Source organism: Phyllostomus discolor, chromosome 3 (genome assembly GCF_004126475.2).
Source record: "Phyllostomus discolor isolate MPI-MPIP mPhyDis1 chromosome 3, mPhyDis1.pri.v3, whole genome shotgun sequence".
Taxonomy (NCBI): Eukaryota; Metazoa; Chordata; class Mammalia; order Chiroptera; family Phyllostomidae; genus Phyllostomus; species Phyllostomus discolor.
The window spans coordinates 125,122,835-125,150,195 of NC_040905.2; the positions used below are offsets into that span (position 1 = coordinate 125,122,835).

A 27,361-nucleotide genomic window follows, 5' to 3' on the forward strand; every position below is an offset into this window, starting at 1 on the left:
TAACCACTGGCAACCACTTATTCTCTTTCCTCCCTCCTCCAAGTATGTCTCCAATTTTCCTGATCATAAGACTCACCTGTAATGTTTGCTGAGTATACATTACTCCAAGGCCCTGCCCCTGGAGTGCCTGCTTCAACAACTTTTAAGTGGGACCCAGACATTTATGACATTAATGGGAGCCCCACATAATCCTTTTGATCAAGGATGTTGGGGAACACTACCCAACCTACTTCAGACACCTGTAACAAGGAGTGGAGATAACTCCCCAAGATATACCACAAACACAACACATAAATCAATAATTGCAAATACCACCCCCACACAGAATTTGAGCACATCTCACTCACCTGTTATGGAACATGTGTTACAGAGATCTAGGTGCCTCGAAATGCAATGAAAGATGCTGAAAAGATATGTTGATTTGTTCTCAGATAATCTTGAGTTCTCAACCCAGCCCTGACAGTCAGCAGTCAAAGTCTGGGCAAGATGCTTTGCCTCAGTTTCCTCATCTGTACTCTCCCAATTGCTACATACTATGATATTCTTATTTAGATCACTACTCCTTTGACCCAGATTTTCTATTTCCAGAAATTTTTTTCTGAGGAACCAGGGAGATGTACAAGAATGTCTATTATACCATTATTTATAATGATGAAAAATTGGAAGCCACCCTACTGTCCATCATTAGGGAACAGTTAAATACTGCTTTATTTAGACATTGAATACTATACAAACTTAAAATGATAGTGGAGATCTTTATGTGTATATGGAAAATGTCTATGACTTGTAAGGTAGTAAAAGCAGTTTACAAAAAAGTTTAAACTTCAATCCTAGGTTGTGGTTGTTGTTTTAAGTGTGTAAGGTGTTTGTAGAAAAAGTCCATAAAGTTACATACCTAGATAGTAGCAGTGGCAAGATTATGAGTAACTTTTTCTTTTTCTATCTGAGTATAATTGTCTGCATTTTTATTTTTTGTAGTACATTTAAAATTTATAGTTGGGGGAAATAATGCTTCATCCATTTTTGTAAAGCTAATTCTTCCTTGCACATTGATGTCTACAAGAGCCAGGAGACTAGGGGTTACTTAAAGAAAAGATTTGCTGCTTAATAAAGGTAATGAGAAAATGAGATGTTCTTTCCTCAACAAAGCCCATCACACTCTTTCACTTTACACTGGAGTTATAAATACTTTGTCCAAAAGATGCTAATTTTTCCCAGTGTTTCATTCACCTGGAGATCATTTCGGGAAACTCTGATTTTGTGGCTGGCCTGCAGAGCAGCTGGTGGAATACCCAAAGCCAAATATCAGGATGGCAGGACTCTGCTTGTTTCAGGACTTTAAGAAAGCCTCTCCTTCCCCAAATCCCTCTTCTCAGCTGGGAAGGCTGAAGATTCAGGTGTCTCCAATGGGGAGTAGGCAGGGTCTTACCCAGATTCCTGTTCTAAAAGCGCAGAGCAGTTCACCCCTCTACCTGGTTGATTTGGCAGTGCTTTTGGCCATGGTGTGCTGGCAAAGTGGATGTGGTGGGAGTCACTCAGGCTGGTTCAGGACAGAGTGGAGGTGAGTAATTCTTGGGGTAGATGGAAGGGACAATGGCTTTGTCTGGTTAAGGACATTCCCTAACTCTCTCTTCCATCCCTTTCTGACACCTACAGGTCCCTTTCTCTATTGTTATCCCTTGTGTCTTCAGTGAACTCAATAGATGTTACTCATTTGGGGATTTCTGCCTTCTCAGGTATGCCTCTTGAGTGGGGGAAATGCCCTTAGCATCTCTGAAGCAGATTAGAGCTAGGGTGGTTAGATGACCAGGAGACACAAACATGGGTCAGACAATCTCCATCACCCCCTTTCTTACCTTGAGCAAGTCCCTGGATTTTTCCATTGCTTACTATGGCTTGCTATATAAATGAAAGAGCTTGCAAACACATCTGCACTGCTTATTTCTTCATTGCCTCAAGCTTTGTGGCACCCAAAGAACACAAACCACAACACTAAGAGCCCCTCTGTGAGAGCAGTAGTCTTCAAGCACAAACTCATGCTTAAGGAAAACAGCAACATAACAAAATCAGAGCTGTTTCACTTGAAATGAATTTTTAGAAATTTTCACCTAGTGAAAATGCAGAGTAGCAGATTATAGGCAGAATTTAGCCTTAAAAAAAGTGTCGAAGACCTACTACCTCCACTTCCATCAGCATCACTGTTAAGGTTCCAGCCTGGTTCCCATATACACTAACAAACTCAGGCTTATCCCTCAAGTGCTTTAGAAAGTCCTGGGTATTTAAATAACACCTTTCTTACAGTGGTTGGTATCTCAGATTGTAGTTATGTCTTTCCCACTAATTTGTGAACTCCATGAGGGTAGGGGCAAGCTTTACCTCTTCCCACTGGCATCCTTCTTGACGCCTGCTGGAGAGGAGAAATCCCTCCATGTAATCCTGTGGAAATCTTGCCTCCTATAGTTCAGAGGCCCCACATGCTCTTTGCTTTTCAGGTACTGTGACTTGCCATGAAGATAGAATGATAGTGGAGTTTTCAAACAACCTTGGCATCAATGAATGGCATGCATCTGTGATGGGTAGGTAATGTATACAGTCTTATCTTAATCTTACTTAGTAAAAAAAAAAGCTCCTGACTTGAGACCAGCCCAATTTCTTCTAGTAAGCAGGGCACACAAACTCTGGAGCAACTGTCATCTAGTTCCCAGGATGCCACAGGGACCCCTGATTTGCATGACATCATCAAGAGAGGAAGACCTTGTCTTTCTCTTATCTCAGAACCTCCTGGGGAATTTTTACTTGGGCAAATCACAGCATTGGGTTATATCACCAAGATGTGACAATAGAAAGTGAAATAAAGTGTGTTAGAAATGGACTGGCAGTATTGGCTAAGTAGCCAATACAGTCAGGTTGACTGTCACTGAAACGTACTTCTTGACCATCTTTTGTCTACATTGCTCTGGCTTCTGTAGATCCATTTGGTCTTGAAATGCTGAATTGCACTTATGTCCTTGACCCAGAAAATCTTACCCTGTGGGCCCCATATGAGACCTGTACCAGGACAGTGGTAAGTAATTGCTTGAGGAATGATTTAGGAAATAGTGATGTAGTAGTTACTAATACTAACCTAGTAGTTAAGGATATAGGCTTTGGGATAGAACAGTGGTTCTCAATCAGGGGTGACATTTTTTGTCTCCCCAGAGGACAATTGGCAATATTTAAGGACATTTTTTTTTGGACATTCTTGGTTATCAAAACTGGAGAGGGGGAAAGCTGGTACTTGCATCTAGTGTGTATAAGCAAAGGATGCTGGTAATTAGCTTACATTGAACAGGGTAATCCAGGCTTCCCCTGCATAACGCAGAATCATTAGGCCTGAAATGCCAATAATGCTGAGGTTGAGAAAGATCAGAATTGAGGCCTTTGGCTTGTGTCCTGGCTCTACCACTATTTATGTGTGACCTTGGGCAAGTTAGTTTACCTCTCTAAGCCTCTGCTTGCCATTAGAAAATGGGGGTTAGGGTACCCTCTCTACATGGTGTCTAAAAATTAACGATATAATATAGGTAAAGGACTTGGAGCAACACCTAGGTAAAACAAATTCTCAAACGTAAGCTAGTTTGATGTGTAACCCCCAGGAGAAATGGGAGGCTATTTTGGTGCTGACAAAGAACCTCTATGCTGTAAAAGCAGGTGTTGAAAAGCAAGCCACTGCTGAGCAATAGGATTGCCCAATCAAGGTTGATAGGAGCAGCAAAAGGAATCCTCAAGTTTTAGTATGAAAAGAACCACCCAGTGATCTTGGAAAGTACAGACTTACCTCATTTAGTTGATGACTTAGGTCTGGGGTACACCATATAAACCTGCATGTCCAATGGGCCACTTCATCTGATTCCACAGTAAAGAGCTCCAGTAATGACATTTTTTGCTTCCCAACTTCATAAAGTTTAGAACTGCAGTCCTTTAGACCAGAGCTCTGCAAACTACAATGTGTGGATGATCACCTCCAGCATAAGGCATGTGTGTGTGTTGGTCCTTGAGCTAAGAGTGACTTTTATGTTTTTAAAGAATTTTTAAAATATATATTTTTGAAATTATATATGGCCTACAAGGTATAAAATGTATACTAACATCAACAGATAAAGGTTGTCTGACCCTCCTTTGGACTGAGTTTCCTAAGGCAGGGGAAATGTTCACATATGGCTGTCCCAGCACTGTGGCTGCTGCACTGATGCTAAGTGTATCAGAATGACTTGGTAGAGGCCCCAAACCAGCCAGGAGTACGATACTTCGACATAGAGTAAGTCTAAAAAGAAAATAAAAACTCAACTCCAATCCCTGAAGTTCAAGCAACTGTTCTCTGCCAATGTATCTGATAAACAAGGTTCCTCTTCCTGGGATATCTAAAGTGCTAGCTAACTAGACTCTTGGTATAGGAATGAGGAACCTTCCAAAACCTGCATCTTGGGTAACTTTAAGAGTGTTGCACTCAGCAGGGTTAGATGGTGTTCTGGAATCACCTTTCCCACTGAGGTTCCAGCACTTCCTGTTCTTACTATGCCATTTGCATTCAGCTTGGTCAGCACCAGATGATGATCAGAGTCATGGACAACAGTGCTGCTATAAGACGCAAGGCTTTCATGTATCAGATTAGCTGTCCAGCTGTGCAAGCAGGAGGAGCCCATGAGCACCCAGGATCCACCCTGTGCATGAAGGATTTCATGTCTGTGAGTGAAGCAGGCTGACTACTTCTCCTATGGCTAATGCAGGGGAAATGGGATAGTCCAGACAGAGTTGGGCTAGCAACTGTGGCTTTGGACTGATATCCTAAGCACACTAAGTTTTTGTTTCTAAGCCCAGAGTGGGAGAAAATAACAATTTCCTTATAGGGTGTCTCTAAAAATTGACTGAGAGAGTATATATACTGCTTAGCACACCATGTCTGGCAATAGAAAGGATTTAATTGGTAGCTACAATCACATTAATAATCTTTTGACAATGAATCTCCATTATGTGCCAGGCCCTATGCCAGATGATACGATACAGTAAATGAGCAAAGCAGCCCAATCATACACTCGTGGATTTTATAGTCTAACATAGCTAATAGAGACAATGGAAAGATTCAAGAAATATTCATACTTTATTATAGCAATAATGGTAAAAATCTAGTTTTTAAACTTACAGCTGGAGGGGAGCATAGATCTTCTTCTAGATGCCTTCTGGTACCAGAAGCTCTCAGAGGCAAGATGATGTCTAAGGGCTCAGCTGGGATTTGTGTCTGGTCCTGTGCTTCTTTCTCTAACTACATCCCATAACAGGGCTTCTTGGTGTAGGAACTACATGGAGCTATTCTGGGTGTCTTCCACATACTGTCAGGTAACACAATTCAGAAACTGTCCTCCAAATCAAAGCCTCATATCACAAATTTTCTTCCCTTCCAGTTTACCTTTCACGCTGTACCTGGCATGGCTGATGAAAACATGGTATGAAAGTAATTCTTTAATTTACAGACCTAAGTAACCTCTTTTTCTATATTAAAGGTAACATAACTTCAGTCCTGATTAAAATATTAGATGATGATAGTCTTAAGGTTAAGAGGAGTGCCTGCCCTCTAAATGAAACTGTTGACTTTAGGATCTCCAACATCAGATGGGATGGAGCATTGAGGTTGGTGATGGTGCAAGAGCCCTAACTCTGACCCTTCTCGAGGCCATGGAACAAGGATATAATGTCCTGATTGACAGCTATAAAATGACCATACAAGTGTCATTCAATGCCACTGGAGTGACTCACTACATGGTAGGTGTGAGTCTCTTTTACCACCACCCAGGCACAGACCAATATTTTTAAATCCAAGCATGATCTCAACTATGTCTTCAAAGTAATTGAGCCTACAACTCATTCAACAGGTATCTGCAAGCTTACCATGTGCCAACACTGCACTGAGTACTAAAGATACAATGTGAACAAAAGAGATGGTCCTTACTTCAGTCTGCCCTCCCTCTTCCCCATAGATCTATATCTACCATATAATGCAGAGTGAGAGTACTACTCAAATCTGTAAATTGAAGTGTTCTGGTTTTGTTTTCATTGTTCTACATTGTGTCTTATAATAGGTATTGGTGCTTTTGGAGCCAACAATCAAGACTGTATGTTAAATAAGTTAATGTATCAAAGTACTTAGAACAGGTCTTGGCCCTAAGTGCTCAAATGTCAGCCATTTTAAAAAGAAGTCCTGAGTCTTATAAAGACTTTTTCTGAATTACAGTACCATAAAAATAGTCATAAGAGCAGTTTTTGCTCATATCTCTAAGTGACCTGCTGCAGGCCACATCAGTAGACAACTCTAGCTTGCCTGATATTCGAAATACAAAATTTTAAAACTAGAGCACCTGGTAGTACAACCATTGGACAAAATGCTTAAATTCTATTTGGGTCAAAATAGTGCCCAGTACTTGAGTATATGCTTGCCTAAACTATTCTTCTAGCATTTTTAAGGAATTCAATTAAACCAACGTCTTTGAAAATGTCTCCCTATCCCCCAGCAAGGTAATAGTCATCTCTACACAGTACCTCTGAAGCTTATCTATGTAAATTTTGGACATAAGACCATTTTATCATCACAAGTGACTTGTATATCAGGTAAGGCCCTAGAAAGGGGAACTCCAGTGGTAGAAGATATTTTTTTGGGGGGGGGTGCTTAATTAAAGCTGATCATGGACATCCTTGTCCATCATTCCCTCCAGGTCCTGTGACCTGTAATGCCACACACATGACTCTCACCATACCAGAATTTCCTGGGAAGTTAAAATCCGTGAGCTTTGGAAATAGAAACATTGCCATAAACCAGATGCATAAGCATGGGATTGATACAGAAGCAACAAATGGTCTGAGACTGCACTTCAGCAAAACTCTTCTTGAAATGAAAGTAGGTTCTATTATTGACCATGGAGCCTGAAAAGTGTGACTTGAAGCACAGTCTTATAGGTAACCCTGACATAGCTGATGACTGGTCCACAAATTACAGCTTCCCGTGTAATAGGTTAAGACTCTGGAAGGCCTCATTGGATCACTGTGCATAAGTAAATTCTCTAGTAACTGAAATTCATTTGTGAACACCAAACCTCTTTAACCTCCACAACAGAAGCCTTCTTCAGTTTTTCTCAGCTCATTAAATAATACAAACCACTTACAAGTTTCTAATGATGAACATCTTATGCCCTATTAAAAAAAAAAACAGGACAGCTTGGCCCAAACAAAAGTGTCCCAAACTGTCCTCAGAGTTCAGTCTTGACTGATGCCATTGCCAGGGACCCAGAGTAATCATGTCAGTGTGTGGGTGTCTGTGTTGCAATAACATAACATTATAGAGTTCTTTTCACTCAGACCTGGCTTGGCAGGATACTCAGTTCTTCTTTGGCATTTGATCTGTTAAGTCAAGCTTCTGGTGCTTGAATTAAACTCATACCTAAGAGCATGAGTTTAAAGGAATAACTTTCCTGGAAGTGAGGAATCCTGTTCTACATAAGTGATAGGGTCTCTCTCTTGTTCTGACTTAAAAGGAAACCATCTATAGTATGCCCTGCAGGTAGTCAAGGTACTTCCTTTCTACCTTCTTAACTGCTCAGGGCCCAACTGGAGGGGCTGTGGCTGCTAACTGACATTCTTCTCTCATTTCAGTTGTCAGAAAAATGTCTGCCCTATCAGTTCTACTTATCTTCACTCAAGCTGACCTTTTACTTCCAACGGGAGATAGTATCCATAGTGGCCTATCCTGAGTGTCTCTGTGAGTCACCAGTTTCTATAGGTAAAGACCTTTTTTAAAAAAAATGGCTTTCACATTCTTTAATTTGTAGCCCTTCTAGTACACATGAGAAAGAAAATACATGGAAGTCCAGACTCTGTATTGTTCATACTTCATGGAAATGAAAGACTGATTAGGTCAGAGATATCAGTCTAGCTGCTATGATTGGGCTTTAAGGAAGGCAATATTTTCAAAAAATATATATAGGTAGATCCCACTATAATTGTTCATGTTTAAGTAACCAGGATACATTTTTGTATTGGGAGCCTGAGCCTATTATCTAAATAAAATTGCTTTCAATCTATACTACAGGGATTATAAAAATTTAAGATTTTCCCTGAACTTTTGCCAATTCCTCAAAAAGAATATGGAGTATTTTCTGTCATTCAGTATTGCCTCAGCCCTGTGCTTCTATTACTCACTGATCTTATCAGGTCAAACCAAATAGGGAAACCAAACCAAAATTAACTCCTGCCTCAACTTCTCCCAAACCACTCAGGATTTGTAAGTTTTGGAAGAAGAGACATAAGGACATAAGGCACTACACTTTAAGCCACAAATAATATGACTCTTAAATTAGGATTTTCTCATGGGTCTCTTCATCTACATGGTGCTTCTTTCCATGTCTCCTGCTCCTTCTTCCTGTGGATGAAACATCCCTCTATTCCTACAGAGCAGCTTCACTACTGTCCAGGCACCCTGGGGTCTCCCCTTGTAACTCAAGCTACTTATCAAGGTATTTTTCCCAAAGACTTAAGACATATTCTGGTGCCTCCTGGTGAAAATCCAAATGTTTCCTTCATCATACTTCAAGGTCGACAGATGACAACATTCACATGGCATCTAACTAATTACAGGTGAGCTGTGTACTCAGGATGGGTTTATGGATGTCAAAGTCCATAGCCACCAGACAAGACCAGCTCTCAATCTGGACACCCTCAGAGTGGGGGACTCATCCTGCCAGCCTACCTTCACAACTCCATCTCAGGGGCTGGTATGGTTTCACATACCCCTGCATGGATGTGGAACAAGACACCAGGTTAGTATGAGCAGATAGCAAGAGGTTAAGACTTGCCTTTGAGACAACTGGTAAACACTCTAACTTTTCTCTAACTTTAAGTTCAAGGATGACAAAGTCATCTATGAAAATGAAATACACGCTCTCTGGGCAGATCTTCCTCCAAGCACAATTGCCAGAGATGGTGAATTCAGGTGTGAACCAATTGCTACTTGACTTTTAAAGCTCCAGATTAAATTCAAAGTTTTTTTTAACCTAAAAGTCTTTGTACTCCCACCTCCAACAACTCTTACAGAATGACAGTGAAGTGCTATTACAACATGGATGACATGTTAACAAATACCAGCATCAAAAGTCATTCCCCTTCAGTGGCACTAGTGAAGCCGGGTCCACTTGCCTTGATCCTACAGTCCTTCCCAGGTGAGACATTACAACTTGAGAAATCTGCTTAAATATTTCGAGAACTCTTCACTAATCTGATGCCACCAGACAAATGTAGTAGTTGTGATACTTAAGCTCCCATTGCAACCATCAACTACTTGAGTACTGAAGAGGTTTCTATTTCATTTAAGATAACTCCTACCTGCAACCTTATGGGGACAAGGACTACCCTGTGGTGAGATACCTCCGCCAACCAATTTATCTGGAAGTGAGTGTCTTAAACAGAACTGACCCCAACATCAAGCTAATCGTAGATGACTGCTGGGCAACACCCACTGCAGACCCAACCTCTCTCCCCAGCTGGAATATTGTAGTGAATGGGTAGGTATTCTCCACACATAAGGAATCCCAGCTGACTCATTAAACTGCCAGAAAAGAGAGAATAAATCCTCTTGGACTTCAGAGGAATGCTACATCACAAAGTCCCTGATATTTGTCTTGGGAGTTTCAGTAATCAGCCCTTGGTCTAATAAACTAACCATACTTTCTATTACCCCGAATCTAAAAGAATGGAATCTTTCCCCAAAATGTCTGTCCATAATATTCTTTTATCTGGACTGAAAATAGATCTCCACTTTCTATCTATTTACTGAACACCTACCATGTGCCAAGTGCTGTGCATTCTACATGCATTGTTTGAATCTCATTGCTCCATGAGATGCTAGCCCACTAACTTTATGAAGAAGAAATCCAAGCTTTCTGCTTAAATAACTACCCCAAAGTATAACTTAATAAAATGGTACAATTTGGATGTCCATTTGGCTCTAGACCTGAACACCACAATGCTCTGAAGTTATAACTACACAAACACTCGTGCTCTGCCTACTCGGCTCTGCACCTTCCTTTTTTGAAGCTGTTGTCATCTGTTGCTAAGCTCTTAGACTCTAGGTACAATCCTGACCAAGAACCATGTGTAGCCAGCATCCATGCAGCTCAGTCCTTCACTCCATTCAAAACCTATTTAAGTGTCCCCTCCTCCATGAAGTCTACTCTGACCCTCCTGCTCATGTAGCCTGGTCTAACTCTTCTTTGCTTGGCACTTACCACCTAACATACTACTTTTTATAGCTTTTATTCCCTGCTAGCATCTAAATTATAAAATGATAGGACTTTCCTACCTTTTTTTTTGGTCACTGGCATATACTACCGTAACTACCTGAGACATAACAAGTATTCACAATAGTAAGAAGAATTAAGCCTATGTCATATGAAGACACATATACAACTTGTAGCTTTTGTTGAGTTTAGCTGGCAAGCAAATAGGCACTTAAATTGTAACAATACAACGTTAATAGTGTTGCATGCACAACTTAGGATTCCATGGATATTGTGGGATAGGATAAGTCAGAAATATAAAGTAAAATGTACAGGTGGAAGGTATAGCAATAGTCCTGAAAGTGCTACATGTGACTGAATTTGGGCAAACACTGAGTTAGACTCAGTTAAATGTGGCTGATGTCCTCTCTGGTACATGCCTCTTAGCTGTGAATACAACCTGGACAACCACAGAACCACCTTCCATCCAGCTGGCTCCTCTGTGACCTATCCTAATCACTACCAGAGGTTTGATGTGAAGACCTTTGCCTTTATATCAGGGACCCAAGTGCTCTCCAGCCTGGTGAGTAATTAACAAGTCACCTGGAACAGGATGCCTGTCAGGGCACCAACACCACCTGACTCTCTCCACTTCCAGGTCCACTTTTACTGCCATGCCTTCATTTGCAATCAGCTTTTGCCTGATTCCCCTCTGTGTTCTGTGATGTGCCCTGTGTCATCTAGAAGCAGGCGAGGTAAAAATGTCAAGTCCTCATTACTGTCAATTTACTCAAAACAAGCCTCATCCTTTCAGAATTTAAAGAAAGAGTGCCTCATTCTTTTTCTAGTCCCAAGAGCCCAAGAAACCTTAGTCCAGTCTACCTTACCTGTATGAGTCTGAGATGGGCAGACTCTTCTTAAGCAGTCCTATAGACAAGTTTGATCTTTTGCATATGTGACTCTAAAAGGTTAGTCTTCCTGAGTGTAGGTAGACTCTGAGCCTAAAATTCTTTGAGAATCCATCTTGTCTTTAGAGTAAGGTATTTGTCCTGTTCTGCAAAGGCAGGCAAACTGCACAGAAGATCAGGAATGCCATGGAGATCTGCTCTAGAAACTCCATAGACACACCTCTTACCAGTCACCACTCACTATTTCAGTGTTCAAACCCTATATCTGTCTCCAGCCACAGGGGCCACTGAAGAGAAAAAAATAATAAGTCTTCCAGGACCTATCCTCCTGTTGTCAGATGGCTCTTCGGGCAGAGGTATGGATTCAAAGCCTAGGGCCCTTTCTGGTTTCAAGTTTGTGGCTTTACGTCAAATTTAATTATGCATAAATAACATATGCTAGTGTAAACCTGAACAAGAAAAGACAGTTTCTCTTCCCAGAGATAGCTTCTGCTAAGTCTCCTGTGTACCCTTCTCCAAATCCCCCTTTAACACGTGGTATTGTATATTCTACCTGAAGTTCTGTAACTGCTTTTTAAAATTATATCTTACATCTGTATAGAGACCTACCTCAGTGTTAATAAATAGAATTCCAACTAGGTTACTTTCAGTTTTTTCATTAATGCCAAATTGGAAGCCTCTTAAATGTTTGCCTCATATGCAAGAACTCCAAGATATGTTTCTAGATGTAGGACTAATAAGTCAGAAGGAATGTGCCTTGCTCCTGCCACACTTAATTTGTTCCTGTTAATATCCCACATCTTCATCCCAGGTAGTCTTAATTTTAGGCTTAAAATTTGAAATTAAGCTTTCCTAAATCCCTAAGTAATAACCTGCAAGAGGTCACATACTTGAGAGAGCTGAGCATTTCTGTTGGTGCCAAGATGTTGTATAAGACAGCAGCCTGGGAATATAAGTGTCTTTCCAGATATCAGCCAATTGACTTTAGGTCAGTAAAAGCAAGTGGGAAATGGGACAACAGTGGGTATGGAACAGGGAGAGGAGAAGTTTGGCTCAAGGGGTTAAAGCTATACTCTGTTGCAAGCTTCCCAAATGAATCCTTTGAGATTTAATTTCACTCTCTCTCTGGGGAGCCCTCACATGTAAAGCTTCAACTTTAACTTATGCCTATGATTTAATTATGACCTTAAGACTTGAATGTCTGCTTCTTTTCCAGATGTTGTATATTCTAAAGGGCATGGGACTGCTGGATATATTGCTTTTAAAACTATGGCTGTTGTGGTTGTCTTAGCAGGTGTTGTAGCAGCTCCAGGCCTCATCTATTACCTGTACAAAAAAAGAACCATAATGTTAAATCATTAATTGAATTTTCAAATAAAGTGGTGGAAGTAAGCCTCTTGCTTCTATTTTCTCATTAAGATTAGATGAAGTTCAAGGATTATTTCTTGCAGTCACTTTTCTTTCAAGTGAACATAGTAGCTCTCCATAATCCTCTGGGCAGTTTTGGTCTGTGTGAACATGAATAAGGAAATTGATGACTTCAATGCTTCTGGTCACTTAGTTTTTTTCTAACTCCCACCTCCAAAACTGTCAGTGCCAGAGAATTCAATCAACGGTGGGGATTAGGTACAGCCTACCTCTGGGGGTGCGTTTAGGTGACTCCAATGCCTTTTACTCTTCCATTCATATATACCAGATGGGGATGGGGAACAGGAAGCCACCCTTATTCTTTAGCATAATTTATCTTCTCTGTAAGGGACTGGAAACCAGGTGTTCCCAAGGCAGTAACCTAGCATCCTACTTAGGAAATATTCCCTAACTCAAATTACTCTGTCAAATAAGTAGACAACTTTCCCCAAGAACTTAAAGGGATTTAGCCACATATACCCTGAGCTCCAAATCCAATTAAAGACCAGAAATCCCTTTTGGAAGAGTGTAAGGAATACTATAAGGTTCTAGTTTTCTCAGGTACAATTACAACATCCCTAATCTAATAAAGATTCTCCAGCTGAATACCAACCTTTCAGCAGAGCCTGGAGAGCCACTTTTCCACTCCTATACCTGCATTACTGCCTCCTGTGGCTGTTTCCTGTGGGTACCCATCTTATGCCAAGCTGCAGCTATATATCATCCATATCATTGTCTGCTTCACACTCTACATAGCTCTTAACTGACTACATTCAAGATATCAAACAAAAATAAATTTATTGTATCTTTCAACTAAAAAAACCTCTGGATCTAAATTAGAATTTTTGCACAGAAAAAAATTATAAAGCTTTTAAGTCTCTGTACATGGTGGGGAGGTGGAAATAGAAATACGGAAGTCTTTTAATGTTTTGTAGAGTTTTCACCCTCAACTGTGAGTTGTCAGTCTTGTTTTTTTCCTTTTTTAAAATTTAAATTATTTTATTGTTGTTCAATTACAGTTGTCTGTATTATCTCCCCACCCCCTCCAAGCCCACCTCCCTCTCTTGCTTCCATCCTCCCCCTTGGTTTTGTCTATGTGTCGTTTATAGTAGTTCCTGAAAACCCTTCTCCCCACTGTCCTGTCCCCCCTCTCTCCTCTGGCTATTGTTAAATTGTTCTTAATTTTAATGACTCTGGTTATAGTTTGTTTGCTTTTTCCCTTTGTTGATTATGTTCCAGTTAAAGGTGAGATCATATGGTATTTGTCTTGTTTATTTTTTTATGTTTTTTCTTTTTATTTTAATTGTTCTTCAAGTACAATTTTCTGCCTTTTACCCCTATCCCAGCCCACCCCCCCAGTCCTCCCCACCTCCCTCCCATTCCCACCATCCCCCTTTGTTATTGTCCATGTGTCCTTTATACTTGTCCCTGCAAACCATTCACCCCTTTTTCCCTGAAATTCCCTCCCCTCTCCTCTCTGGTCACTGTCAGCCTGTTCTCAATTTCAGTGACGTTGCTTATATTTTGCTTGTCTGTTTTGCTGATTAGGTCCCTGTTAAAGGTGAGATCATATGGCATTTTTTCTTTCATCTCCTGGCTTATTTCACTTAGCATGATTCTCTCTAGTTCCATCGATGCTGTTGTAAAGGGTAGGAGCTCCTTCTTTCTTTCTGCTGCATAGAATTTCATTGTGTAAATGTACCATAGTTTTTTGAGCCATTCATTTACTCATGGGCTTCTAGGTTGCTTCCAGCACTTGGCTATTGTAAATTGTGCTGCTATAAACATTGGGGTACACAGGTTCTTTTGAATTATTGTTTCAGGATTTTTAGGGTATAACCCCAGCAGTGGAATTGCCGCGTCAAAAGGCAGATCCATTTTTAGTTTTCTGAGGAAATTCCATACTGTTTTCCATAGTGGTTGTACCAGTCTGCAATCCCACCAACAGTGCAACAGGGTTTCCTTTTCTCCACAAACTCTCCAACACTTGCTGTTTGTTGCTTTGTTTATGATGGTCATTCTGACTATTGTGAAGTGGTATACCACTGTGGTTTTAATTTTCATCTCTCTGATGGCTGGTTATGCTGAGCATCTTTTCATGTGTCTCCGGTCCTCTGTATGTCCTCCTTGGAGAAATGTCTGTTCAAGTCCTTTGCCCATTTTTTAACTGGGTTGCTTGTCTTCTTAGAGTGGAGTCATGAGTTCTTTATATATTTTGGAGATTAAACCCTTGTCTGAGGTATCATTGGCAAATACGTTTTCCCATATGGTTGGTTCTCTTTTTATTTTAATACTGTTTTCTTTAACCATGCAGAAGCTTTTTAGTTTGATGAGGTCCCATTTGTTTATTCTTTCCTTTATGTCCGTTGCTCTAGGGGACATATCAGTGAAAATATTGCTGCATGAAATATCTGAGATTTTCCTACCTATGTTCTCCTCTAGGACTTTAATGGTGCCACAACTTATATTTAAATCTTTTATCCACTTTGAGTTTATTTTTGTGTATGGTGTAAGTTGGTGATCCAGTTCCATTTTTTTTTTTTTTTTGCATGTAGCTGTCCAGCTCTCCCAACACCATTTGTTGAAGAGGCTATTTTTATTCCATTTTATGTTGCTGCCCCCTTTGCCAAATATTAATTGACTGTAGAGACTTGGGTTTATTTCTGGGCTTTCTGTTCTGTTCCATTGGTCTATCTGTCTGTTTTTATAACAGTAGCAGGCTATTTTTATTACATTTGTCTTTTTTTTTTAAACCTAATCCTGCTTGGGAAGGAATATTATATATATACTTAATCATGTGACACTCTAGGTCTTTACTATTGAATCTTTGGTCTTATCTTCCAATATGCCCTTTCATTCTCAATCCTCTTGTTAGATTCATGTAGTAAATCTCAACTACATAAATGGAGGAAGGGAACAGCTATACCTATACTGTAAGAGGTCTGGTCTTTCCAGAGTAAGGGTGAGAATTTCAAGTCATCTCAAGACCATTCTCTGGGCACTGCTTTATAAGGGAATAAATCATTCTGCTAATGATACAGCAAGAAAGAGCCTTGGATTCAAAATTTTCTGTGTGACTACACCATGTTAGCGTTAACCACTAGAATCAGAAATATTGCATGTGTTGTACTTTTTAAAATGGGAACCTAAAGTGTTGGCCCTTAACTGGCTTTCTGTCCCAGTATGGTAGGCTGATTAATGACTACCTCCAAAATGTCCACACCCTAATTCCCATAACCTAAATATTCTTCCTTTTACATGGTCCCAAATGGATTTTACAAATGTAGCTTGAGGTCTTAACATGGGGAGATTATCTAAGTGGGCCCAATCACAAGGATCCTTATAAAACAGGAACAAGGATCAGAAGCAGAAGTCACAGTGATGTGAAAAGCCAATGAATGTGGGTACCTCTAGCAGTTGAGGGAGGCCAGGAAATAGATTATCCCCTAGAGCCTCCAGAAGGGCTGTGTCCTGCTGTTCCATTTTGACTCTGACTTCTAGAATTGTAAAAGAATGTTATAAGCCTTTAACCTTGTGTTATTTGTTATGGAAGAAATAGGCTAATATACTCTCTAATGGGTCTCTACCCACAACTTGAAAAACACTTGCTAGAATTGCTAATTTTGCTAATGAGAATCTTGAGCCCTATCTCATTCACAAGTTGTATAGAGTCACCAGATCAAGGTGACCTGGACCTCAAGGCTGCCCTAGAGCAGAACCCAGTCCTGATGTGTTTACCACAAATGTTGAGGCATAGCTATAAGAGGACAGCCAAGCTGGTTGTGGAGCATTTGCTGGGATGAACACTTGTTGCCATGGCTGCCTGGACAAAGTATAATGAGCTGTTTATTAAAGCCCCACTATCAATTTCTGAAGGTACGTGGGGGAGGCAGTCTTATCTGAGGGACCACATGGGGACATAGTGAGCTCAAATCCTAAAAGGCTGCCTTCTGATCCAAACTAGAGTTTACAATCTCCCTTATCAGTAGCAATGGGTTGTAATTGTCATCTAGGTGCCAGGAGGTAGATGAAGGACATTTGGGATTCTACTTTACTAGGAAGTTCAATGGAGGTTACAGGGGTAAGACTGGACTTGTGTGCCTTGGCAAGCCCCCTCTAATGAACTTTTCCTCCCTGCCCCATTCTGCTGCTTCAGGCAGTTTTATGGAATATGTAAGGTCTCTAAAACAAGATCTGAGCTGGGATTCTGGATCTATGTCTTTCTCATTATTTGACCTTGGGCAGATGGAACATCCTCTGAGCCTATTTCCATATATGTAAAAGGGGATAAAACCTACTTTGCAAGCATGTGAGTGTTCAATGAGATCATCAGGGTATTGGTGTATGAGCTGCCCGGTCAGCAGTGGGGCCATCTAAATACTGATATAACCATTATGGACAATAAAGGGGAGACATACTAAGCCTGACAAGCTCAGGGGAGGCCTACATGGTGGGCCTTACACACTCAGTGGCCAAACTAACCACATAGAATGGTCTAAATGTAAACTTCTTAACTAAAAGTGAGTCATGGTAGGTAGTCCATGTCTTAGGCTGCTATTGTCCTTGACATAGGTCAAGCTTTACCTAAGCTGAGCCAGTCTATTGTCTTTTTGCATCTATGATAACCTACTTTTGGAGAGTTAGAGTAATCCTGATGGAGTAGGCAGTTACAGTGGCAGGAGCACAGTAGCAACAATAGGCCAGATACAGAATGTCACCAGAGTGAAAAGTCCTTGGTACCTAGCAATGGAGAAAACTATTATAAGCTAGGACCTTACCTCTACAGTGACCTTTCCTCCCCCAGAATGTCATAGTTATGCAGTTTAGATCCCCTGACCTTTCAAATCACTAGTCATGCAGTTTAGACCCCCTTAGAGGATGGACAAGGAGGCCAGAGAATAGCCTCATGTGATTCCCATGCAAGTCTTTGCATGATCACTCCCTTAAACATTAAGCCCTTGGGACAATAAGGTTCTGACCCATATCAAATAATTGTAGGAATAAAGCCTTGGTTCTTTGAACACAGAGCTTTGGTCAAACTAGAGATGACATTTAGACCTCAGTTGTATTTCAGCTCCAGGCCCAGAAAAGCAGTGAAACCAGACAGAGTACACCATGCCTGGCATCAGGACCAACTGTGGTGGCTAATGTGGTAGAGATTATTACTCTGAAAGGACACACTTGGAATGCTGATGAATACTCTATTGAGATCTTTCCCTGAGATCTCCCCTAAAATCCTTGCCTTTGGCACAACTGGTTGGAGTGGCATCCTGTGCATCAAAAAGTTGCAGGTTCAAATCCATGTCAAGGCACTTAAAGGAGGCAATTGATTAGTGTTTTGTTCTCACACCAATGTCTCTCTCCCTCTCTCCCCCTTCCTCTCTCTAAAGTCAAACATCCTCAGTGAGGATTAAAAAAATATAATAAAGCCCTGACCAGTGTGGCTCAGTTGGTTGAAGTGTCATCCCATAAACCAAAAGTCTGTGAGTTTAATTCCAGTCAGGTCACATGACTGGGTTGTGGGTTTGGTCCTGTTTGGGGCACATGAGAGTGGCAACCAATGGAAGTTTCTCTTCCACTCCTTTCTTTCTTCCCCTCTCTCTAAAAATAAAATCTTTAAACAAATAAAAATAAAATAAAATATACCTCCCACCTTTGGAAAACAGAGAAAAACCTTTAAAACAGGGGACCCAGTATTCTCTCTCTCTCTCTCTCTCTCTCTCTCTCTCTCTCTCTCATATGCACACCTCTCCCAGGTGCATACCTTTACTTTTGTAATGCGGTAGGTCAGACCAGAGGTCACTGGAGAATAAGGGACCTGAGATCCAGCAAAAGCCAGCACCTCCCCACCCCCAGAAGGGTGCTGAGGCAGCAGATTAAATACTCCAAGGGGTGGAGTTGAGGAAGGAGGCTGCTGCTTGAGGCAAACTGTAAACAAAGACAACATGACTGTGCAAATGTGCCAGCAGTCAAGTCACCTGTAACATAGCTGGGGGTGGGGAGCTCGTACAGCACCTGCATGAGCTGTGGTGGCTGGACACCCCACCCTGAACAAACAGACAGTTGTGTGCCTCTATATGGCTGGGAAACTTTTGTCCTTACTAAAAATGGAAGCCAAAAAAGGGTCAAAGATAGTGGGCAGCTGACAAAAATAGTGGACACTGATGCACTATAGGAAGAGCTGGATGTTAAGTTACACAGGAATTTCTGAGCTAAGCTGTTAAAATGCAGCATGCTGGGAAACATTTGGTTAGTAAGCTTTTTGCCATTCTCCTGGCTAACCTCATCAGCTGCAGGGAAATGGAGGTCCTGAGACTTGGCAGATCCCAGAGACTATGTGGTTTGGAAACAGCCTCAGCACCCCTCCCACACAGAAGAGGGTGGTGGAGCTGGTAGCACTGCAGGGCCCTGCCTGGCCAAGCACACAAACACACTGGTGAGCTGGTGGCCAGAGATAATGTAGCCCAGTGGAGAGAAATTGATGCTGCAAGATGGACTCGGGCAGGTGCACACAGATTCGTAAGAGATGCCTGGAGCTGAACTCTGACTGGGACTGCTGAATTGCAGACTTTTGCATTTCTTGGAGGCCAATACTTGGAGGCCAGTATCATATTCTGAAACTTATCTGGCTTGGCAGAGGGCAGCAGGGCCATTTGTTTTGGGGTGCTTTAAAGGGAACAGGACTTAATGGCAGAAATTTGCCATTATTCTAAAACTGTATAGCCTTAAAAAAATCACTTTCCTTTTTCACTTAACTGTTTTCTCTGGAGTCATGCCCCTTGGTGGCAAGCAATCAAACCCCACTACTGTTCTGGAATACCACTGGCTGGTTCTGTTAACACTTTCTTTCTCTTAAATTCCAAGGACCTTTCTTTTGCCTCTGCAATTTGTTTCTTTTTTAAATTCAGCTTTCTTTTTTTTTTTAGATTTTTTTTTATTTATTATTTGTAGAGAGGGAAGGGAGGGAGATAGAGAGAGAGAAAGAGAGAGAAACATCAATGTGCGGTTGCTGGGGGTTATAGCCTGCAACCCAGGCATGTACCCTGGCTGGGAATCGAACCTGGGACACTTTGGTTCCCAGCCCGCGCTCAATCCACTGAGCTACGCCAGCCAGGGCTGTTTCTTGAGTCCATGTAGCCAAGCTGACTTACTTCTTCTGCCTCTGTGACTTTTTTTCTCTAAATAAACTGTCTCTTGTATTAGAGTTCTTGACTCTGAGTTCCTTCATAGCCAAACTCAAGAACCAACATCTAACATTCATTGTTAACAACCCCCTTTTGCAAGGGGAGATCCAAAATGGTGCTGGAGTAAGTGGAAGCTACACTAACCTCCTCCCAGGACCAATCTGGAATTACAACTAAATTGTAGAAATAGTCCTGAATGACCAACTGAATACTAGCTGGATAGAAGCCTTAATACCACAGACAGACAGAAGAAACCACTTCACCACAGCAAGACAGGTAGGGATTGCAAAGGAGGTGCAAGAGGCCTGGCTGGGCTCTCAAGGATGGCAGCTGGTTTTCCAGAGGAATATTTCAGAGGTTGGGGGGTTTCCCCTGAGAAGTGTGGAGTCTAAACCCTAAGCTGGATCCCCAGGGGAAAGGAATCCAGATAACATCCAGCTGTGAAAAGCAGCAGGGTTTCTCACTGCCAGGGAGAAATGGCTGGAGACACAGAGAGCCTCTTAAAAAGCCAACACACAAAATTTAATTTGCAGTCACTTACCCTGGGATCCAGCAGAGGGAGGGCAGAGTGGACTAGAGATGCTTTAAAAAAGTCTGGGGTTGGTAGCTCTGGAGAGGCTGAAGGAAGAGCTGTCAGAATCCCTCTGCTGAGTCATTCCTTATACCACAGGAGTCATCTTTCTCAGGTGGGGCACTCCTCTTAGGAAGGCTATGTTCACAGGAATTACTATGTTCCATCCTGTGGTACTAAATCTGGGCTGCTAATTACAGCTTAAGGCTATAAAACCGATTAGTTCAATGAACTAAAGTGGGAGGACAAAGAAACAGATCCCAAATGAAAGAACCAGAGAACTCTCCATGAGAAGAACAAGATGAAATGGAGGCAAGCAATGTATAAGATAGAGAGTTTAGAGTAATGATTATAAGGATACTCAACAGCAAGAAGATATAGAAACCATAAAAAAGGTCAGTCAGAAATAAAGAATGCACAGAATTTGTTGATTACGGTTGCAAAATAGAGGAAAAGTGAAGGCTATGAAAAGTGAAATAGAGCAAAATGTACAGGGAACCAACAGTAATGGGAAGGAAACTGAGACTCAAATCAATGGTTTGGACCAGAAGGAAGAAAGAAACATCCAATCAGAAAAGAATAAAGAAACAAGAACTAAAAAAAATCAGGAGAGGGTTAGGAACCTCCAGAAAAACTTTAAACATTCCAACATTCAAATCATAGGGCTGTCAGAAGGAGAAGAGGAAGAGCAAGAAATTGAAACTTATTTGAAAAAATAATGAAGGAGAACATCCCCAATCTGGGAAAGGAAATAAACTTCTAGAAAGTCCAGGAAGCTCAGAATCCCAAAGAAGTTGGATCGAAGAAGAAACACACCAAAAGCACATCATAATTAAGTTACCCAAGTTTAACCATAAAGAGAGAATTTTAAAGGCAGCAAAAGGAAAGGAAAGAGTTACCTACAAAGGAATTCTCATGAGATCATCAGCTGATTTCTCAAAAGAAACCTTACAGGCATGAAGGCGCTGGAAAGAAGTACTCAAAGTCATGAAAGGCAAGGACCTACATCCAAGAGTACTATATTCAGCAAAGCTAAGCTACCCTTTAGAATGGAAGGGCAGATAAAGTGCTTCCCAGATAAGGTCAAGTTAAAGGAGTTCATCATTACCAGGTCCTTATTATGTGAAATGTTAAAGGGACTTATCTAAGAAAAAGATCAAAACTGTGAACACTAAAATGACAACAAACTCACAACCATTAACAACTGAATCTCAAAACAAAAACAAAAACAAACTAAGCAAACAACTAGAATGCAGCAGATACTGGCCAGCAGTATCCATCTCTGCTGCGGATGCTCGTCAAAACATGAGAAAAACATACACAGAGACAACCAGGTCCTGTGGGGAAATAGGGACAGAAGGGCCACTCTCTCTAGTGGAGAGCGTGTAGTCTCCATTCTCAAGCAGATTTTTATTGAGAAGACAGATGTAGTTTGTGGATTCACAGTCTGGCAAAAAATATAAAAAAAAGTAGGTGACTTACAAAGGTGCAGACAGAACCCCCACTGTGACTGGGGTTTTATTTAACAGGGCTCAAAGGGTAGTTTTGGTTTCCTGTCTGTGCCTTCAAATTCTAATCTAATAACATCCTCCAGCAAACAGACCTCACAGGATCTTGCATATTCTATGTCCCAGACCTGATTACCCCAGGGGTCTGCTGTTTCTGGTCTGGGCTGCACCGCCCCTGCTATTTCCACAGGCCTGAGTTAACAGAGAAGACAAAGGCAGCCAAGAGACTTGGATTTCTCACATCTAAGAACAAGGACTCAGGCTTTGACAAAGCCTAGGGGGCAGGGGTTGATGTCCATCACCCCTTCATATCCACAGACCCATGAGTATCTTCCCTTAGGGCATTCCCACATGATCGAGTATGTCTTAGATTCATTCTCTTTCTTAGAGAATTGTTACCTGTCATTGGCTGCCAATCATGCAAAGGAGCCAGGCATTATAACAGGCAGTGTTCATGCCCGGGAAATAAGTTTTGTATCTTTAGTGGCTCCTGGTCTGGAGGTCTTTCACTCAGCCTAAGTCACGGGGGGGTTACAGCTTCCTGAGACCAGGCAGGGCAGTCCCCAACACTAGAATAGGAATAGAATCATAGAAATGGAGATCACATGGAGGCTTATCAGTGGGGAAGTGGGAAATGGAGAGAGGAGGAAAAAGTACAAGGAATAAGTAACATAAATGGTAGGTAGAAAATAAACAGGGGGAGGTTAAGAATGATATAGGAAATGGAGAAGGCAAAAAACTTATATGTATGACCCATGGACATGTTGGGGGGGGTGTAGGGGTTGGGGGGTGCAGAGTCGAGGGGAATAAATGTGGGGAAGGGGAATGAGACAACCATAATAGCATAATCAATAAAATATGTTTAAAAAAGAAAGAAAGAATGCAGCCCTGGCTTGTGTGGCTCAATGGATTGAGTGCAGGCTTGCAAGCTAAAATATTGCTGGTTAGATTCCCAATTAGAACACATGCCTGTGTTGCAGCCCAGGTCTCCAGTAAGGGGAACACAAGAGGCAACCATACATTGATGCTTCTCTCCCTCTCATTCTCTCTCCCTTCCCCCTGTCTAAAAGTAAATAAAAACAGTTTAAAAAAGAAATAAAGAATGCAATATCTGAAATAAATAATACAGTGGAAGGAATAAACAGTAGGTTAGATAAAACAGGATAGAACCAGTGATTTGGAAGACAAGGAGAAAAAACACCCAGGCAGAGCTGCAAAAAGAGAAAAGAATTTTTTAAAAAATGAGGACAGTTTAAGAAACTTTTGGGGCAGTATGAAGTGTAACAACATCTGCACCATGAAAATACCAGAAGGAAAAGAGTGAGCAAGGTATCAAGAACCTATTTAAAGAAATAATGGCTGAAAATTGCCCTAATCTAATGAAGGAAAAAGACACACAAGTCCATGAATCTCAGAGAGTCCCAAACAAATTGGGCCCAAAGAGGCCTGCACTGAGACATATAATTAAAAATACAAGGCTTAAGGAGAGAATCCTAAAAGCTGCAAAAGAAAAGCACATAGTTACATACAAGGGAGAACCAATTAGACTGTCATCTGATTTGTCAACAGAAGCATTTTAGGCCAGAAGAGAGTAACATGAAATATTCAAGATGATGAAAAACAAGGATCTACAACCAAGGCCACTTTACCCAGCAAACCTATCTTTTAAAATCAAAGAAGAAATAAGGAGCTTCCTAGACAAGAAAAAACTAAAGGAGTTTACTAACACCAAATAAGTACTGCAACATATGTTAAATAGCTTGCTTTAAGGGGAAGACGAAAAAGAGAAAAGACAAAATAACAGAGGAAAACTGTCTAACAATAAAATGGCACTACATATGTATCTATCAATAATCACCTTAAATGTAAATGGACTAAATGCTCCTACCAAAAGACATGGGGTAGCTGAATGGATAAGAAAAAAAGATCTATATATATGCTGCCTCCAAGAGGCAAACCTCATATTGAAAGATACACACAGACTAAAGTAAAGGGATGGAAATAGATATTTCATGCAAAAGGAAAGGAAAAAAAGCTTGGGTTGCAGTACTTATATCCAACAAAATAGACTTTAAAACCAAGGCTATAGTAAGAGACCTAGGAGGACACTGCATAACAATAAAGGGAACAATCCAACAAGAGGATATAACCCTAGTAAACACACAACCAAGACAGAAGCACCTAAATATGTAAAGCAAATCTTGATGGACATAAAGGGAGAATCAACATAAATACAGTCATAGTCAAGGATATTAACACTACTTTGACTTTGATGGATAGATCTTCTACAAAGAAAATCAACAGGGAAAGAGGAGCCTTAAATGACACACTAGATCAAATGGAATTATTTGATATCTTCAGAGCATTTCACCACAAAGCAGTAGAATACACATACTTTTCAAGTACACATGGAACATTTTCTAGGACAGACCACATGTTAGGGCACAAAACAAGGCTCAATAAATTTAAGGAGACTGAAATCACATTAATCATCTTCTTTGACCACAATGCTATGAAACTAAAAATCAATCACAAGAAGAACACTGAAAAATACACAAACACATGGAAGCTAAATAATGTTATTAAACAATGAATGGGTCAATGACAAGATCAAGGAAGAAATCAAAGATACCTTGAAACCAATGAAAATAGGGACATAACAACCCAAAATCTGTGAGACACTGGGAAAGCAATCCTAAGAGGCAAAGTCATAGAATTACAAGTCCATCTCAAAGAAAGAGAGAAGGAAAGAAAGAAAGAAAGAAAGAAAGAAAGAAAGAAAGAAAGAAAGAAAGAAAGAAAGAAAGAAAGAAAGAAAGAAAGAACGAGCTCAAATAAACAATCTACCTTCACACTTAAAGGAACTTGAAAAGCAACAGCAAACAAAGCCCAAAGTGATTCGAAGGAAGGAAATATTAAAGATCAGAGAAGAAATAAATGAAATAGAGTCTAAAAAATGATATGAAAGATCAATGAATTCAAGAGCTGTTTCTTTGAAAATAAACAAGATTGACAAAACTTTAACCAGACTCAACAGAAAAAAAAGAAAAGACCCAAATACATAAAATCAGAAATGAAAAAGGAGAAATAACAACTGACACCAAAGAAATACAAAGGATTGCATGAAAATATTATGAACGACTATATGCCAACAAACTGGACAACCTAGATGAAATGGATAAATTTCTAGAAACATACTATCTTCCAAAACTAAATCAGGAAGAATCAGAGGATGTGAACAGATAGATTATACCTAGTAAAATTGAAGCAGTAATCAAAAAATTCTCAACAAACAAAAGCTCCAGACCATACAGCTTCACAGTTGAATTTTACGGAATATTCCAAGAAGAACTAATACCTTTCCTCAAACTATTTCATAAAATTCAAGAACAGGAAAGTCTTCCAAACTCATTTTATGAGGCCAGAATTATCCTAATTCCTAAATCATATAAAGACACTACAAAAAGAGAAAATTATAGGCCAATATCCCTGATGAACATAGATGCTGAAATCCTCAACAAAATATTAGCCAATTGAATATAGCAATGTATCAAAAAGATCATTACCATGATCAAGTTAGATTTATTCTGGGAATGCATGGTTTTTATATTTTCAAATCAATAAATCTTATATACCACCTAAACAAAAAGGAAGGGTAAAAATCACATGATCATATCAATAGATTGAGAAAAAACATTTGATAAAATTCAGCACTCATTATGATAAAAACTCTCAGCAATATTGGAGTACATACCTAAACATAATAAAGGCCATATATGACAAAACCACTGTCATCATCATACTCAATGGGCAAAAACTACAAGTGTTTCCCTTAAGATTGGGAATAAGACAGGAATGTCTGCTTTCACCTCTCTTATTCAACATTGTGCTAGAGCCCTAGCCATAGCAATCAGACAAGAAGAAGAAATAAATGGCATCCAAATTGGAAAAGAAGAAGTAAAATTGTCTTATTTGCAGATGATGATACTGTACATAGAAAACCCCAAAATTCCACCAAAAAATGACTGAACTGATCATTGATTTCAGGAAAGTAGCAAGATACAAAATCAATATCCAGAAACCAGTTGCATTTTATATGCTAATAAGAAACTAACAGTGACTTCCGGCAAGACGGAGGAATAGGTGAATGCACCGTACCTCCTCGCACAACCAAGATTAGAACAACAATAGTTTACAGATAGAATAACACTCAGAACTGACAGAGAATTTATCTGAATGGAAGTCGGACAGCCAAGAAGTTGAAGTAGACCCATATATCCAGACTGGTAGGAGAAGATGAGCCGGGCGGGTGCAGGGCTGGTGCGGGTCGGCGGCTCGCAGAGGTTGGGGAAAATTTGGCGTGAAATCGGAGCGACAGCCATCCGGGGCGCAAGAACACAGCGGTGATCCCTGAGTACGCAAGCTGCAGCTGGCAGACCCAGTGAGACAGCAATTGTGGACCAGGGCAGAGCTTGCAGCCCAGGATCCCAGAGAAGGGTCTGAGCCCAGGAGAACGGAACTACTGCCATTGTTCCCTCCCATCCCCACTCCCTCCCCCACCCCCACATATAACGTCACAATCTAGCAACTGGGGTACCCAGACCCGGTGAACACCTAAGGCTCTGCCCCCCACCATAACACAGTGACCAGACCGGGAAAAAAAAAGGAGAGACAGGGAAAGATATGTTTCCAACAGAACAGATCAGTCCCCCAGGACTCATCCTTTTGAGCGACTAAGAAATAACCAGTCTATCAGATGCGCAGTTCAAAACACTGATGATCAGAAAGGTCACGGAATTGGTTGATTTTGGGCGCAAATTAGATGAAAGAATGCAGGTTACCATAAAACAGATGCAGGAAGATACACGGAGGAGAGCCAATACTGAAAGGAAGGAATCTGAGTCTCAAAACAATGCAGTGGACCACAAGGAAGATAGAATCAACCAAGCAGGAAAGCATGATGAAGTAAGAATTCAAAAAATCGAGGAAAAGCTTAAGAGCATCCAGGACACCTTTAAACGTTCCAACATCCGAATTATAGGGGTACCAGAATGGGAAGGGGAAAAGCAACAGATTGAGCATGTATTTGAACAAATAATAAAGGAGAACTTCCCCAATCTGGCAAAGGGAACAGTCTTCCAAGAAATCCAAGAAGCTCAGAGAGCCCCAAAGAAGTTGGACCCAAGAAGAAACACACCAAGGCACATCATAATTACATTAGCCAGGGTAAAAACAAAGGAGAGAATCCTAGAAGCAGCAAGAGCTAAGGGGACAGTAACCTACAAAGGAGTTCCCATCAGACTGTCAGCTGATTTCTCCAAAGAGACCTTACAGGCAAGAAGGGGCTGGAAAGAAATATTCCAAGTCATGAAAGACAAGAACCTACATCCCAGATTGCTCTATCCAGCAAAGCTCTCATTTAGAATGGAAGGGCAGATAAAGTGCTTCTCAGATAAGGTCAAGTTAAAGGAGTTCATCATCACCAAGC

At 40.7% G+C, this 27,361-nt stretch overlaps 1 protein-coding gene across 1 annotated transcript; it reads left to right on the forward strand.

Moving 5' to 3' along the window:
- Window positions 1-1,642: 1,642 nt before the first annotated feature.
- Window positions 1,643-12,565, forward strand: ZP2 (zona pellucida glycoprotein 2; the record flags this gene model as incomplete). Its single annotated transcript, XM_036020100.1, has 17 exons — window positions 1,643-1,736; window positions 2,493-2,576; window positions 2,970-3,064; window positions 4,572-4,724; window positions 5,439-5,480; window positions 5,632-5,796; window positions 6,543-6,639; window positions 6,744-6,925; window positions 7,678-7,804; window positions 8,653-8,840; window positions 8,922-9,013; window positions 9,115-9,239; window positions 9,392-9,581; window positions 10,743-10,878; window positions 10,954-11,050; window positions 11,479-11,559; window positions 12,411-12,565. Coding segments are annotated over 17 exons (2,103 nt in total), but the record flags the coding sequence as incomplete, so codon positions are not given.
- Window positions 12,566-27,361: the final 14,796 nt, after the last annotated feature.